This window comes from Hemitrygon akajei, chromosome 15, assembly GCF_048418815.1.
Source record: "Hemitrygon akajei chromosome 15, sHemAka1.3, whole genome shotgun sequence".
Taxonomy (NCBI): domain Eukaryota; kingdom Metazoa; phylum Chordata; class Chondrichthyes; order Myliobatiformes; family Dasyatidae; genus Hemitrygon; species Hemitrygon akajei.
In genome coordinates this window covers 59,175,025-59,189,367 of record NC_133138.1, presented here as the reverse complement: position 1 = coordinate 59,189,367, position 14,343 = coordinate 59,175,025, and the positions used below count along the sequence as shown (strand labels likewise).

The following is a 14,343-nucleotide window of genomic DNA, read 5'->3' as shown; positions in this document are numbered from 1 at the left end:
GCCTTCAAATTTGAAATTCCAAAGTGAATCGTTTCACTTTTCCAAAATGAACTCCATCTGCCTCGCTCTCCATCCTGTCTGTTGTAACCTATGACTATCCACAACATCACCAATTACATACCACTTGCAAGTTTATTAAACCACTTTTCCACTTCTTCATCCAAGTAATTCATCAAAAAGAGCGGGGGTCCCTGTGGAACACCACTGGTTGCCAGCCTCCAAGTAAAACACGCTCCATCTTCTACCACCCTCTGACTTCTGTGGGGAAGCAAATTCCAAATCCACATAGCCAAGTTTCCCTGGATCCCATGCATCACAACTTTCTGGGTAAACCCATCATGGGGAACCTTGTCAAACTCCGTATATAATTCAACCTGCCTTTACCACAGGAAGTGGTAAAGATGGGTTAAATTATTATGTTTAAATGTTATTTGGACAAGTACATGGATGGAAAGATTTACAAAAATATATGACTAACAAAGGCAAATAGAACTAGCTTAGGTAAGTACATTGGCCCACAAGATGAGTTGGCCATTGGGCCTGTTTCCATGCTATATAGCTTATGACTCTAAAATCATAAACTCCTTACCCTCAAAACTGATCTCCAATTCCTCACTGTTAAGAGGCTTTTCTTATTTTGTTACTTTAGCTTCTATTTTCTTTCTCTCATAAACTCTCTGAAGTCCATAAAAGTGCCACCACCACAATTTTCTTCATCACCTCTTGACCTTTTTTCCAAGTTGACTTCTATAACATCCTTGGTATCAATATTACTCCAAACAAATTTACACTCATATTGTCTGTGATTGAAGGTGTAGATTTTGTCATTCTTTATCTAGTACACTAGACCCTCATCTCACTGGTTTCAAAATGTTCTTCTTTGTAAATCTCTTTAGGATCTTGCTTTGTTTGAAGAAAAGGCTTTCAAAATCCTCCATACAAGAAATATTTGATAAAAAATAAACTCAAGGAATTTAAAGTAATTTGTTGTTCATCAGTTAGGCAGTAGAAGACCGATGAAATAGATACTGGCTATGACTTCAATTTGGAAGCAACTGGTGCTTCCCAAAGGATTTGTACTGGGGCCTTGCTTGACAAATCTCTAAGGGCAAAGAAAAATAAATGCTTGTACAGCTCTCAAAGTCAAAATTCAGGTCACCCTCACACTCTGTGAGAAGAGTCTAAATTAGAAATTCTACTGCACACAAACAGGCATGCTTTATCACTGGCCTGCACAATCTTGAGAGGATTTCATTCATGATTGTTCCACTTGGCAGAACCTCATGCACTCTGAAGCTACAATCAAAGAGCAAAGGAGAAGTGGTGGGGGAGAGTGGAAAAAAAACTGTAATATAAACCTTGCAACAGCAGCTTCTGCTGTTAATCATATAATCCAAAACACTAAGAACTTAGGCACACCATTTATGGTTTTATTGAAATTAGCACCAATTCCAAAACAAAGCTAGTATGCTATCTCAAGTAACAGTACTCTGAGGAGTATAGAGGTCACTAGTAATATGACTCTGACCTTAGGAAGCAGCCCTTAAAGTATCATGACGCATTACATTTTCAGCTGCTGCCAAGGAGAATGACTGCACAATGTATTGAATGGAGGAGATGTAGCAGAGTTTTCCCAGAAGTCCAGTGGAAACTGCACAGACATCTGAATAACAATCCTCACAGGTGGTAGTTTCATTGCTCAAAGGGCACTAATGTCTGGAAATTGCCATGTGGGTATTTTTACAGATGTGTGTGTGTGTATCCTTTATGAATGCCTGCACTCTTGTGAGCCTTACAGTACAGCCTAGCACCTTCCAAAAATGAATACAAAAATTGCATTTGACAAAATATGAAGATTCTCTACTTTTTTGGTATACTGTAATCTTTATGATATGCTATTTGAACTAAGGACAAATTTCTCCCATTATATCTTACTTGCAAAGTGCACTGACAATATTATCAATGGAATCATCTGTTTCTAACATTAACTACAACCACAACAAGAAAAAATGGTGATGTGGAAGCCTTTAGGAGGAGGCAAGTGTGATGAAAGAATAAAGGGTAGTTCATACCTACTTCTCGTAGTCCCTTGTATTCATTGATATTAATGTTAACTTCTTGCATGGCATTGATAGCTTTCTCTAGTGCAGCATAACCTTCATCTGATTGTGGTGTATTTTTCAACATACTTTCTAAAAGCGGTTGATATTTGAAGATCCTCTGGACTGGCATCACCAAGTAGAAAGTCAATGTCATGGCACCAGTGTCTGACCTATTGGTAAAAGATAAAAATTAGATTTAATATTTGGTCATTCTTTATACATGAAGATGGCATCTAACCACTTAAAATAGTCCATCTTAATATCACCCTTCATATACTACTTCCAAAAAATTCCAGAAGATAAATTGTCAAATAAGATTACATCTATGATGCTGAGAAATCACACAGAGAAAACACTGCTAAGACGATTGCTAAGAAAAGCTTTGGCTATTACTATTCAATAGGAGTCTCTGCAATAAGCCAAGCCACTGGCAAATTTGAAAACTTAATATGCGATTAACTTTGCTTTTAATGTGTTGGATTACATTTGGCTCAACAGTTAAAGAGAAACCAATTTATCTCCACACTAACAAACATGCTCCTTCTTTGGCCTTTACAGGCCTGGAGCAGGACCCATAAAATTGTTTAATTGCATGTTTATTTTTCATACTTAAAATATTAACTTATAAATTTGCTTGGTGGAACTTTAATCAAAAGAAAGGACCTGAATTTCTATTGTACAGTTCTCAACCATGGGACATAACAATACCTCTTAATCAATCAATTAATTCATTTTAAGCAGCAAATTTGCTGTAATGGTAAATAGTGACAATATTAATTAACTATTGAGGAGGAAATCGTCTTTTATGGTTGAGGCAGCAGAAGAGTGACATGCTTCAAAAAATATTCTATAGCTGATGGATGCAAATGTACCTTTCTGTGAATGTGTTTTCTGACCCATTCAATATACTAACTGCAGTTTAAATTTGTTAATCAAGAGCATTATGTTTTTGGTAGCAATATACATAAAATGCTAGAAGAAATCAGCAGACTAGGCAGCATCTATGAAAAAGTGTAAATAGTCAACGTTTCGGACTGGAAAGGAAGAAAGTTGAGTAAGGAAGTGGGCGGGAGAGGCGGAAGAAGTACAAGGTGGTAGGCGATAGGTGAAACTGGGAGAGGGGGAGGAACAAAGTAGAACTGGGAAGATGATTGGTGAAAGAGACAAAGGGCTGGAGAAGAGGGTATCTGATAGGAGCAGATAGAAGACCATGGAAGAAAGGGAAAGAGGAGGAGAACCAGAGGGAGCTGATGGGCAGGTAAGGAGATACGGTGAGAGAGGGAAAGAGGAATGGGGAATGGTGAAGGAAAAGGTGGGGGGAGCAATTACCAGGAGTTTGAGAAATCAGTGAGTTTGAGCCATCAGATTAGAGGCCACCCATACAGAATATACAGTAATGCTCCTCCAACCCGAGTGTGGCCTCATTACAGCAATAGAGGAGGCCATCGACTGACATGTCGAAATGGGAATGGGAAGTAGAATTGAAATGGGTGGCCACTGGTGATCCCACTTCTTCTGGCGAATGGAGAGTAGATGCTCGGCAAAGCGGCCTCTCAATCTATGTCGGGTCTCACCGATATACAGGAGGCCACACCAGGAGCACTGAATGACCCCAGCAGACTTGCAGGTGAAGTGTCACCTCATCTGGAAGGACTGCTTGTGGCCCTGAATGATAGTGAGGAAGGAAGTGTAGGGGCAAGTGTGGCACTTGTTCTGCTTGCAAAGGATAAGTACCATGAGGTAGATCAGTGGGAGCAAGTGAACAAGGGAGTCGTGCAAGGAGCGATCCCTGGGGAAAGTGGAATGTACAGGGGTGGGGTGGGGGGAAGATGTGCTTGGTGGTGCGGATCCAGATGGAGATGGCGGAAGCTTACAGAGAATTATGTGCTGGATGCAGAGGCTAGTGGTGTGGTACATGAGGACAAGAGGAACCCTATCCCTGGTATGGCAGCAGGAAGATGGAGTGAGGGCAGCATTGATGTGGGGGAAGGGAAGCTCCTTTCTTTGAAGGAGGAGGACATCTCAGTTGTTCTGCAATGAAAAGCCTCATCCTGAAATCTGATGCAGTGGAGACAGAGGAACTGATAGAAGGGAATGGCCTTTTTACAAGTGACAGGATGGAAAGGGGTATTGTTCAGTTAGCTGTGAGAATTCAGTGGGTTTATAAATGATATCAGTAGATAGAGTGTCTCCAGAGATGTAAACAGAGAGATCGATAAAAGGGAGGGAGGTGTCAGAAGTGGAACCAAGTAAATTTGAGGGCAGGGTGGAAGTTGGAGGCAAAGTTGATGAAGTGAATGAGATCAGCATGGGTGCAGGAAACAGAACCAATGCAATCATTGATGTAGCTGAGGAAAAGTTAGAGAGCAATGCCAGTATAGGCTTAGAACATGAACTGTTCCATGTAGCCGACAAAAACGCAGGCAAAGCTAAGACCCATGCAAGGTTTGAAGGTATTGGGAGGAGCTGGAGGAGAAATTATTTTGGGTGAGGACCTGTTCCGCAAGACAGAGGAGAGTGGTAGTGAAGGGCAAGTGGTTGGATCTATTGTCCAGAAAGAAGCAGGGAGCTTTAAGGCCTTCCTGACGGGGGATGGAGGTTTATAGGGACTGGACATCCATAGTAAAAAATTACTAAGTAAATTTGAGGGCAGGGTGGAAGTTACCAAGTAAATTTGAAGGCAGGGTTATGTTACTGGTATCACGCATAGCAAGTCAAGAATTTTTCAATGGTCTCTTCTCAGTACAAGATTTTCTTAATAAACTATGTCTATGAATCCAAGGGGAGGAGTATTTCTTCTGATACCACATGCACTGGAAAGTCACCAGGCTACCAGATGTGCTGAACTTGGGCAGGCCGAATCTTGTCCGTCATGTTCCCACTGCATCACCAATACTAGCCTCAGAAAAAGGCCCATATGAAAACTTACAACACTGTAAGTTATGACAGTAAACTATAACAGCAGGTTTGAGTTTGGATCTTTCATTTCAAGATTTTCTATATTCCTTGTGTAATCTTACTTTCTCCAACACATTTAAGCAACTACTCAACCCATAGTGTTCTTAAGGCAACAGCAATGGAGATACTAATTTGCAAACTGGGTTTTCTAAACACTTCTTAATTAGAACATCTGAACACATTTTAATGAGTGGGTAGTAAATTTTGAGTCATTAGTGTTTGGGTTTCATCTTCGAATTTCACCTTTGAATTTCTATTTTCTTATGATACATAAGTACATTGAGGACATTTACAGCAGCAGATGCAGACAGAAGGCCTGGAAGATCATCGGGGTCACCAGTCATCCCAACCATAAACTGTTTCAGCTAGTCCGTCTGGCAACCGCAGCATTAAAGCCAAGACGAGCAGGCTATGGGACAGTTTCTTTCTACAAGCCATTAGACTTTTAAATTCACATGACTGCACTTTGCAATGGAGTCATAATGCAAAGATTTTACTACCTCACAATGTGGGATGGATGTAAGATATAAATGAATTCTAAATTCTAACAAAAAAATATTGAGTTTGTGAAAGACTTCAAGTAAGGAGAAAATCTTCTTCAAATCTCCCCCATCTCACTATAACTCATTGTAAAACCTACTGTAGTTTAAAAAAAAGGATCTAGTACTGTAGTTATTATAACAAGCTTCACTGACTGAAGTACAGTATTCTGAAAGTGATGTCAGAACAACCATTCAGATCTTAAGTTATTTTCATACAGAAGATGACTATACTTCCCAAGAAGAATTTAAAGGCTGAATTTCAAGATGGTCCATTTTATTCCTTATGCTGCCTGCATTCACATACAACATTCTCCGGCCACTATTTGTTGCTTTCTGTTTTAACTGCACCACGCCACTATTGCCATTGTCTTTGATTAAGCCTCATCTCCTGCCTGTTCTTTCTATAATCTCTGTTGAATGCTCTCTTTGATTTATTTCTGCTTTCCCCTTCCTCAGCCCTATCACTCCTGTTCCCATCCCCCTGCCAAATAAGTTTAAACCCTCCCTAACAGCTCTATTAAATGTTCTCGCTAGGATATATGTACAGAGGGATGGTCTGACGGAATATGGAGTTAAATGTGTTGAAAGAATAAGTAAATTTAGGGAGGACAACAAAATTCTAGGGGCGTATAGCCCGATGGGAGTTCAGGGAGCTGGGTTAAGCACAATAGGCAGCGATTCAAACAGAGAGAGGAGAAATGGGCTAAAAATTCTATATCTGAATGCACGGTGTCAGAAATAAGGCGGATGAGCTTGAAGCCCAGGTGCGAATGGGTAACTATGATGTTGTTGGGATAACGGAGACATGGCTGCAGGGAGATCAGACTTGGGAAATGAATGTTCAAGGGTATACATGCTATCGTAGGGACAGAAATGTGGGCAGAGGGGGTGGGGTGGCCCTGTTGGTGAGGAATGAGATTCAGTCCTTTGCAAGGAGGGACATAGGGTCAGGAGAAGTAGAGTCTGTGTGGATAGAATTGAGGAACAGTAAGGGCAAAAGGACCCAAATGGGTGTTGTCTACAGGCCACCAAACAGTAGCATGGATATTGGGTGCCAGTTGAATAGGGAGTTAACATTGGCATGTGGCAAAGGTAACGTTGCAGTAGTTATGGGGGATTTCAACATGCAGGTGAACTGGGAGAATCAGGTTGGTGCTGGACCACAGGATAGGGAGTTTGTAGAGTGCCTACGGGATGCATTCTTGGAACAGCTTGTACGAGAGCCGACCAGGGACAGGCACAAGACTATTCTGGATTTAGTGTTATGTAATGAACAGGATTTGATAAGCGATCTTGCAGTAAGGGAGCCATTAGGAGGTAGTGATCATAATATGATAAGTTTTTATCTGGAATTTGAGAAGGATAAGGGCAGCTCGGAGGTGTCAGTGTTGCAGTTGAACAAGGGAAACTATGGAGCCATGAGGGAGGAGCTGGCCAAAATTGACTGGACGGATAGCCTAGCAGAAAAGACAGTGGAACAGCAATGGCAGGTACTCTTGGGAATAATGCACAAGGTGCAAAATCAATTCATCCCCCAGAGAAGGAAGGATTCAAAGGGGGGAAAGGGGCCACATTGGTTGACAAAGGAAGTCAGAGATTGCATAGCATTAAAAAAAAGGAACTATGACAGAGCTAAGGTGAGTGGGAGGACAGATGATTGGGAAGTTTTTAAGGAACAACAGAACTTAACTAAAAAGACAATACGGGGAGAAAAAATGAGGTACGAACGCAAGCTAGCTAGGAATATAAAGGAAGATAGCAAAAGCTTTTTTAGGTATGTGAAGAGAAAGAAGATAGTTAAGAACAATGTTGGGCCCTTGAAGAATGAATTAGGTGAAATTGTTATGGGAAACAGAGAAATGGCAGAAGAATTTAATGAGTACTTTAGATCTGTCTTCACTAAGGAAGACACACGCAATCTCCCAGATGTATGGATGGGCCAAGGACATAGGGTAACAGAGGAAATGAAACAGATTGACATTAGGAAGGAAACGGTGTTGAGAAGACTGATGGGACTGAAGGCTGACAAATCCCCAGGTCCAGATGGTCTGCATCCTAGGGTACTAAAGGAGGTGGCCCTGGAAATTGCGGATGCATTGGTAATCATTTTCCATTGTTCCTTAGATTCAGGATCAGTTCCTGAGGATTGGAGAATGGCTAATGTTATCCCACTTTTTAAGAAAGGAGGGAGGGAGAAAACAGAAAACTATCGACCTGTCAGCCTGACATCAGTGGTGGGGAAGATGCTAGAGTCCATTATTAAGGATGAAATAGTGGCATATCTAGATAGCAGTGATAGGAATGGGCCGAGCCAGCATGGATTTACCAAGGGTAAATCATGCTTGACTAATCTGTTGGAGTTTTTCGAGGATGTAACCAGGAAGTTAGACGGGGGAGATCCAGTGGATGTAGTGTACTTTGATTTTCAGAAGGCATTTGATAAGGTCCCACATAGGAGATTGGTGGGTAAAATCAAAGCTCAGGGCATCGGGGGGAAGACATTGACATGGATAGAAAACTGGTTGGCAGATAGAAAGCAAAGGGTAGCGGTGAATGGGTGTTTCTCGGAATGGCAGGTGGTGACTAGTGGGGTGCCACAGGGCTCGGTATTGGGACCACAGCTGTTTACAATTTATGTCAACGATTTGGATGAAGGCATTGAAAATAACATCAGCAAATTTGCTGATGATACTAAGCTGGGTGGCAGAGAGACATGTGATGAGGATGTTAGGAGAATTCAGGGTGACTTGGATAGGCTGGGTGAGTGGGCAGATACTTGGCAGATGACGTTTAATGTGAATAAGTGTGAGGTTATCCACTTTGGGAGTAAGAACAGGAAGGCAGATTATTATCTGAACGGTGTAGAGTTAGGTAAGGGAGAAATACAGAGATCTAGGAGTCCTTGTTCATCAGTCATTGAAGGTGAATGAGCAAGTGCAGCAGGCAGTGAAGAAGGCTAATGGAATGTTGGCCTTTATTACAAAGGGAATTGAGTACAAGAGCAAGGAAATCCTCTTGCATTTGTACAGAGCCCTGGTGAGACCACACCTGGAGTATTGTGTACAGTTTTGGTCTCCAGGGTTAAGGAAGGACATCCTGGCTGTTGAGGAAGTGCAGCGTAGATTCACAAGGTTAATTCCTGGGATGTCTGGACTGTCTTATGCAGAGAGGTTAGAGAGACTGGGCTTGTACACGCTGGAATTAAGGAGATTGAGAGGGGATCTGATTGAAACATATAAGATCATTAAGGGATTGGACAAGATAGAGGCAGGAAATATGTTCCAGATGCTGGGAGAGTCCAGTACCAGAGGGCATGGTTTGAGAATAAGGGGTAGGTCTTTTAGGACAGAGTTAAGGAAAAACTTCTTCTCCCAGAGAGTTGTGGGGGTCTGGAATGCACTGCCTCGGAAGGTAGTGGAGGCCAATTCTCTGGATGCTTTCAAGAAGGAGCTAGATAGGTATCTTATGGATAGGGGAATCAAGGGATATGGGGACAAGGCAGGAACCGGGTATTGATAGTAGTTGATCAGCCATGATCTCAAAATGGTGGTGCAGGCTCGAAGGGCTGAATGGTCTACTTCTGCACCTATTGTCTATTGTCTATTGATATTGGACTCTTTGGGTTCAGGTGTCACCCGGTCTTTTTGTACAGATCGTATCTCCCCCAGAAGAGGCCCCAATGATCCAGGAATCTGAAGCCCTGCCTCCTACACCAGTCTCTCTGCCACACATCAATACGCCTGATCATGCTATTCTTGCACTTGCTAGCAAGTGGCACGGGCAGCAATCCTAAGATTATTACCCTAGAAGTCCTGCCTTTTGGCTTCCTACTTAACTCCCTGATTTCTCTCTTCAGGACCTCCTCCCTTTTTCTACCTATGTCATTGGTACCAATGTGTACCAAGACTTCTGGCTGGTCACCCTCTCCCTTCAGAATACTCTGCACCAAATCCGAGAAATCCCGTACCCTGGCACCTGGGAGGCAACACACCATGTGGGTACCTCTATCACCACTTATGAACTTAAGCATAAAGCCAAAGCTACACAGGAATGGCTTAAAAGCAACAACGTTAATGTCCTGGTGTGGCCAAGTCAGAGTCAAGATCTCAATCCAATCGAGAATTTGTGGCTGGATTTGAAAAGGCCTGTTCACTCACGATCACTGTGCAATCTGACAGAGCTTGAGCAGTTTTGTACAAAAGAATGGGGGAAAATTGCAGTGTCCAGATGTGCAAAGCTGATAGAGACCTATACACACAGACTCAAGGCTGTAATCACTGTCAAAGGTGCATTCATTGAATACTGACCTGAAGGGGCTGAGTAATTATGCAATCAATTACTGTGTTTAATAATTGTAATAAATTTAGACCAATTTGTAGAAATTTGTTTTCACTTTGACACGAAAGTGTCTTTTCCATTGATCAGTGTGAAAATAGCTGAATTAAATCCACTGTGATTCAATATTGTAAAACAATAAAATATGAAAACTTCTAAGGGGTTGATACTCGTTATAGGAACAGTACTTGCCTAACAGTCTGCACAGTACTGTGAACTGAAAGGAGTAGTGTTTCATTCAGTAATTTTAATATTTTTTATGAAGCCTCACTACTGATAGCCCTTTAAATGTAACGTTGGTCTGAAATAAAATTAGTACAGTGTGATCCAATGGGTCATGAAGCAACACAGGGGCAGGATTGAATGCATTCTTGGGTAGATACCGACAGTATTCCAACTCTGTGCTCCTGTGCACTCAAGTGGAGTTTCAAGTTTGGTGATAATGAATCATATCAAAATATAGTACACTTACAACACTCTGAACTGTATTTCTTTTTAGTAGGAAGATTGTTACAATATTGATGATGCCAAAGAAAACAATCCTTAGTCACTAACGTTTGGCAGCCAGCCAACATTTTGACAAGATTGAAGAAATACTGTGTCTATTCCCAGCTGGAGTTAAGGTCAGACTGGGTCACCCAGATCTACCTCCTTCAATAATACTTTTAATGCATTTACATGGAAGTTAGTGGTTGACTCAGATGGAAATGGAGAACTTCCTTAAAGGTAATAGTATCACACAGACCAAAAAGCCTGAACATTCATCAGCTGTTGTGAACCATGACAGCATTTCATTTCTTAACTAGCATGTCAGAAACAGTATACCCTGTAAGAGTATCAGCTTTCCTTTCCTGAAGGGAGGGAAGTGGTGGATTGTTTGCCATTATCTGTAGTTTCACAATTAATATTGCAGTTAATTTATTTAATTAACTAAACTAATATTTTCTAGTACTTTGGTGGGATTTGAGCAGCAAATCTCTAGAATGCCAGTCCTGTAAAAGAAACATTGGACTTTTGAGCTTGACATAACATTTAGGGTGGTATTATTCCACCAAACCACCATTGACATAACAATCAGCTATTTCTCTGTTCCTTGTGGCTCTCTTGACTCGTGGAAATGTGGATATGTCGAAAAGGGCATGGTAAATTGTGATGGCTGATAACTCACTTTTAGTGTTTATGGAGAATAGACCAATGACTGTCTGAAGGTCTAGTTATGTCCAAGAGATAAAACTCAGCATGAATTACCAGTTTCAGCAGAAGGACAAGAATGTGGAAATCAATTGCTTTTTCTAGAAATGTTGCAAATTGTAAAGAACAATAAAAGGTTTATTTTCTGTTATTTCATTTGAAAATGTCAACAGTGAAAAAATACCACTAGCTTTTCTATTCTATCATACTAATGTAAGCAATGTCATTATTTTTTTTCTAGCATCAGTAACATGAGTGAGGTATCTGCTGCCACTGTTTAAATAAAACCACCTTAAAGAGAAAACGGAGAGAACTTTGACATTTTAGTCAGGTCTCATAACTAATATTAAAAAGTCATTTTAACCAAATTCTTTTCGCATCACAGTTGTGGGCTTTCACTGATGTTTCATAAATACAAATCAACTGCAAAATGAAAGTATTCTGTAGTGCTACTGAGCTTTTCATAAATCGTCACTTGCTTTGTATTTATTCTGTTTCTCCCTCCACACATAATTGTATCTGTTTTTTCAACTGCGATCAATCATGATTCCTGTCTCTCATGGACTTTTTTGTTGCTCTCCATCTAAGATAACATAACTGGATTTTATGATTTAACACAAGGCATGTCAACCACAAACTAACATTGATCCTCAGTAGATTACAGTATTAACACTTCTTCAGTGACTAATCAGCAGCACAGAACTTGAAACAAATACCATGGTGATAATGGGGCAACAAGGGTAGACTCAATCTTCTGAGGATTGAAACAGGTTATGATCATTTTACAGACACATAATGGTTCTTTGTTATCAGTCATCCACAAACTGGGAAGTCCAAAGCCAAAGCAAATTTGGGTCCCAATATTCATTAACATTATGAGGGCAACCTGCTGGTACTTGGAGGCATGCCCATTTTAAATAAATTTCTTTCAAATTCTAAGATTTTGGATTACTAAAGTTCAAAGTTCAAATTTATTATTAAAGTATGTGTAATGTATACAACCTTGAGATTCATCTTCTTGCAGGCACTCACAAAACAAAGAATCTGATAACTTAACAACCTCACTACCACTTACTGACTGATGCCCAGTTTGGATTGTGCTAGGACCATTCGGTGAAGGACCTTATCACATCCATAGATTAAACAGAAACCAGAGATTGAATTCCTGAGCTGAGGTGAAAGTAATTACATTTAATTTCAAGACAATATTTAGCTGAAAAAGGCATTGAGTTGCTCTGGTAAAACTTGTCAATGGCATCAAAGGGAAAAACACTAGTTGTTTTAGAAATAAATTTTTTAAATTGTTGTGGTTGCGAAAGGATCTTTATCCCAAAATCAGGGCACCAATGCAGTATTCTAAAACCAAGAAACTTCAGCTGATCCTTCAATCATAAGGTTAGGAGTGGTGATGTTTACTAATGATAGTGATATTGAACAGTGCACAATTGCCTAAGAAACAAAGCAGCTCATTCCATCTTGCAGCTAACCTAAACAACGTTTAATCATGATTTAAAAGTGGCAAGCACCTTTCATGCCACAGAAATGTCGGTCAATCATCAGCTCCAATAAAAGGAATTTCTAACTGCCAACCACTAATCTTCAATAGTAAAATGTTACTGAGCTGTGGTCTCCATTGAGACTTGGTTGTTTTTGAAGTTCCGAGGGATAGTTTTGGGGGCAGTGAGGGGAAAGTTAGGGGTCAAGTTGGAGTTTAAAGACAGGGATGTGGAGGAGTTGGAGGTCAGATCAGAGTCAGTAGGCCCAGAGTACAAGGCATGGAGATCCGGTTCCTGTCATCAGCTAGTCCAGAAGTTGATACTGAAGATCAAAGCATGAAAGTCCATCAGAAGTCCAGAAGTCAGAGCCTAGTGGCTGAAGCCTGGAGATTGGAGATGGGAGGCTGGTCCTGGAGTTGAAGTTGTGTGGGTGGGTCGTAGGATAGAGGAAAGGGGCCTGTTTTGCTGTTGTTTTGTTGTGTCCTATGTCGTTTTGTTAAGCATCGTGGGCATGCTATGTTAGCACCAGAGTATGTGGTAACATTTGCAGGTTGTCCCAGCACATCCTTAGGAGTGTTGGTTGTTAACACAAAAGGCACATTTAACTCTATGTCCCCATGCATGTGATAAAAAAATCAGAATCTGAAATACCATTGCCAACTCACCCAGAATCAATATTTTGGGTTATCACCACAAACACAGCAGGACCAACTACATAAATACCCTGGTTACAAGAGCAAATCAGAGACTGGGTATCCAATGGCAAAGCTCACTTCCTAACACCCAACACCTCTTCACCATCTAAAAGGCATAAATTAGGAGTATGATGGAATTCTTTTCATTTAGCTCATATATGTCAAACTCAAGGCCCGCAGGCCAAATCCGGCCCGCAGTGGAATTATCTTTGGCCCGCGAGATAATATCTAATTACTATTAAAGCTGGCCCCAGTAATCGAAGCGCCTATGGCATATGATATGGCTAATGCTGAGTTTATTCAGGTACCAGGTTTTCAGGGTTTTTAGTGTTTATTCGGCAGTCTTCTTCATAAGAAACGGGATTTGTAAAGTGAAACACTTTGTAGTTATAGCAGAGACTGAGACACATGAGAGTAGGCTGAAAAAACGGAGGCAACGAAAGCTGCGTTCGCACGCGTCCGACTGATCCGGCCCGCATGAAGCTGCATTTTGCTCAATCCAGCCCGTGACCTAAAATGAGTTTGACACCCCTGATTTAGCTGAATGAGTGTTTAATTCTCAAAGAGTTTGACATTGTGCAAGAAACAACATCAACCACTCTGAACGTGAGTTTTCTCCACCTTTGGGACTTTTACAAGTTCCACCTTTGAACTTCTCAGCAGCTACTTCAAATCACTCTGCTGATACCTCCCAATTCTGGGCTCTCACAGCAAAGGCAAGAGCAGCTGACATAACGACACTTCACCTACAAGTTCCTTTCCAAGACGCTCAGTACCCTGAATTGGAAATTTTTCACCAGTCTTTTATTGTTGTTGGGTTTAAAACACTGGGATTCCACACATGGGGCAGGACCTCCGCCAAAAGTAAAGTGGCAGCTCAAGATGGTAACTCACCAGCACCTCCTCCAGGGTAATTGTCTTTGGGCAACAATTGCTGAGCTTCTCAGCAGCATCTAGATCCCAGAAGAATACAAGGAGTTGTGGATCAGCAACAGTGGAAATGAGGTGAAGTACATGTACATGT

The 14,343-nt window shown here is 41.1% G+C and overlaps 1 protein-coding gene across 7 annotated transcripts in view; it reads right to left on the bottom strand.

Annotated features, from left to right (window-relative positions):
• Window positions 1-14,343, bottom strand: part of arhgef37 (Rho guanine nucleotide exchange factor (GEF) 37) — a 184,815-nt gene that overhangs the window by 38,043 nt on the left and 132,429 nt on the right. For all 7 annotated transcript variants that reach the window (XR_012101618.1, XM_073067638.1, XM_073067642.1 and 4 more), the window contains one exon: window positions 2,073-2,272. Coding sequence is in view for 6 of the 7 variants with exons in the window: in XM_073067638.1 (XP_072923739.1) it covers window positions 2,073-2,272 (200 nt within the window). In the remaining variant the exon portion in view is untranslated. The remainder of the gene's footprint in view (window positions 1-2,072; window positions 2,273-14,343) is intronic.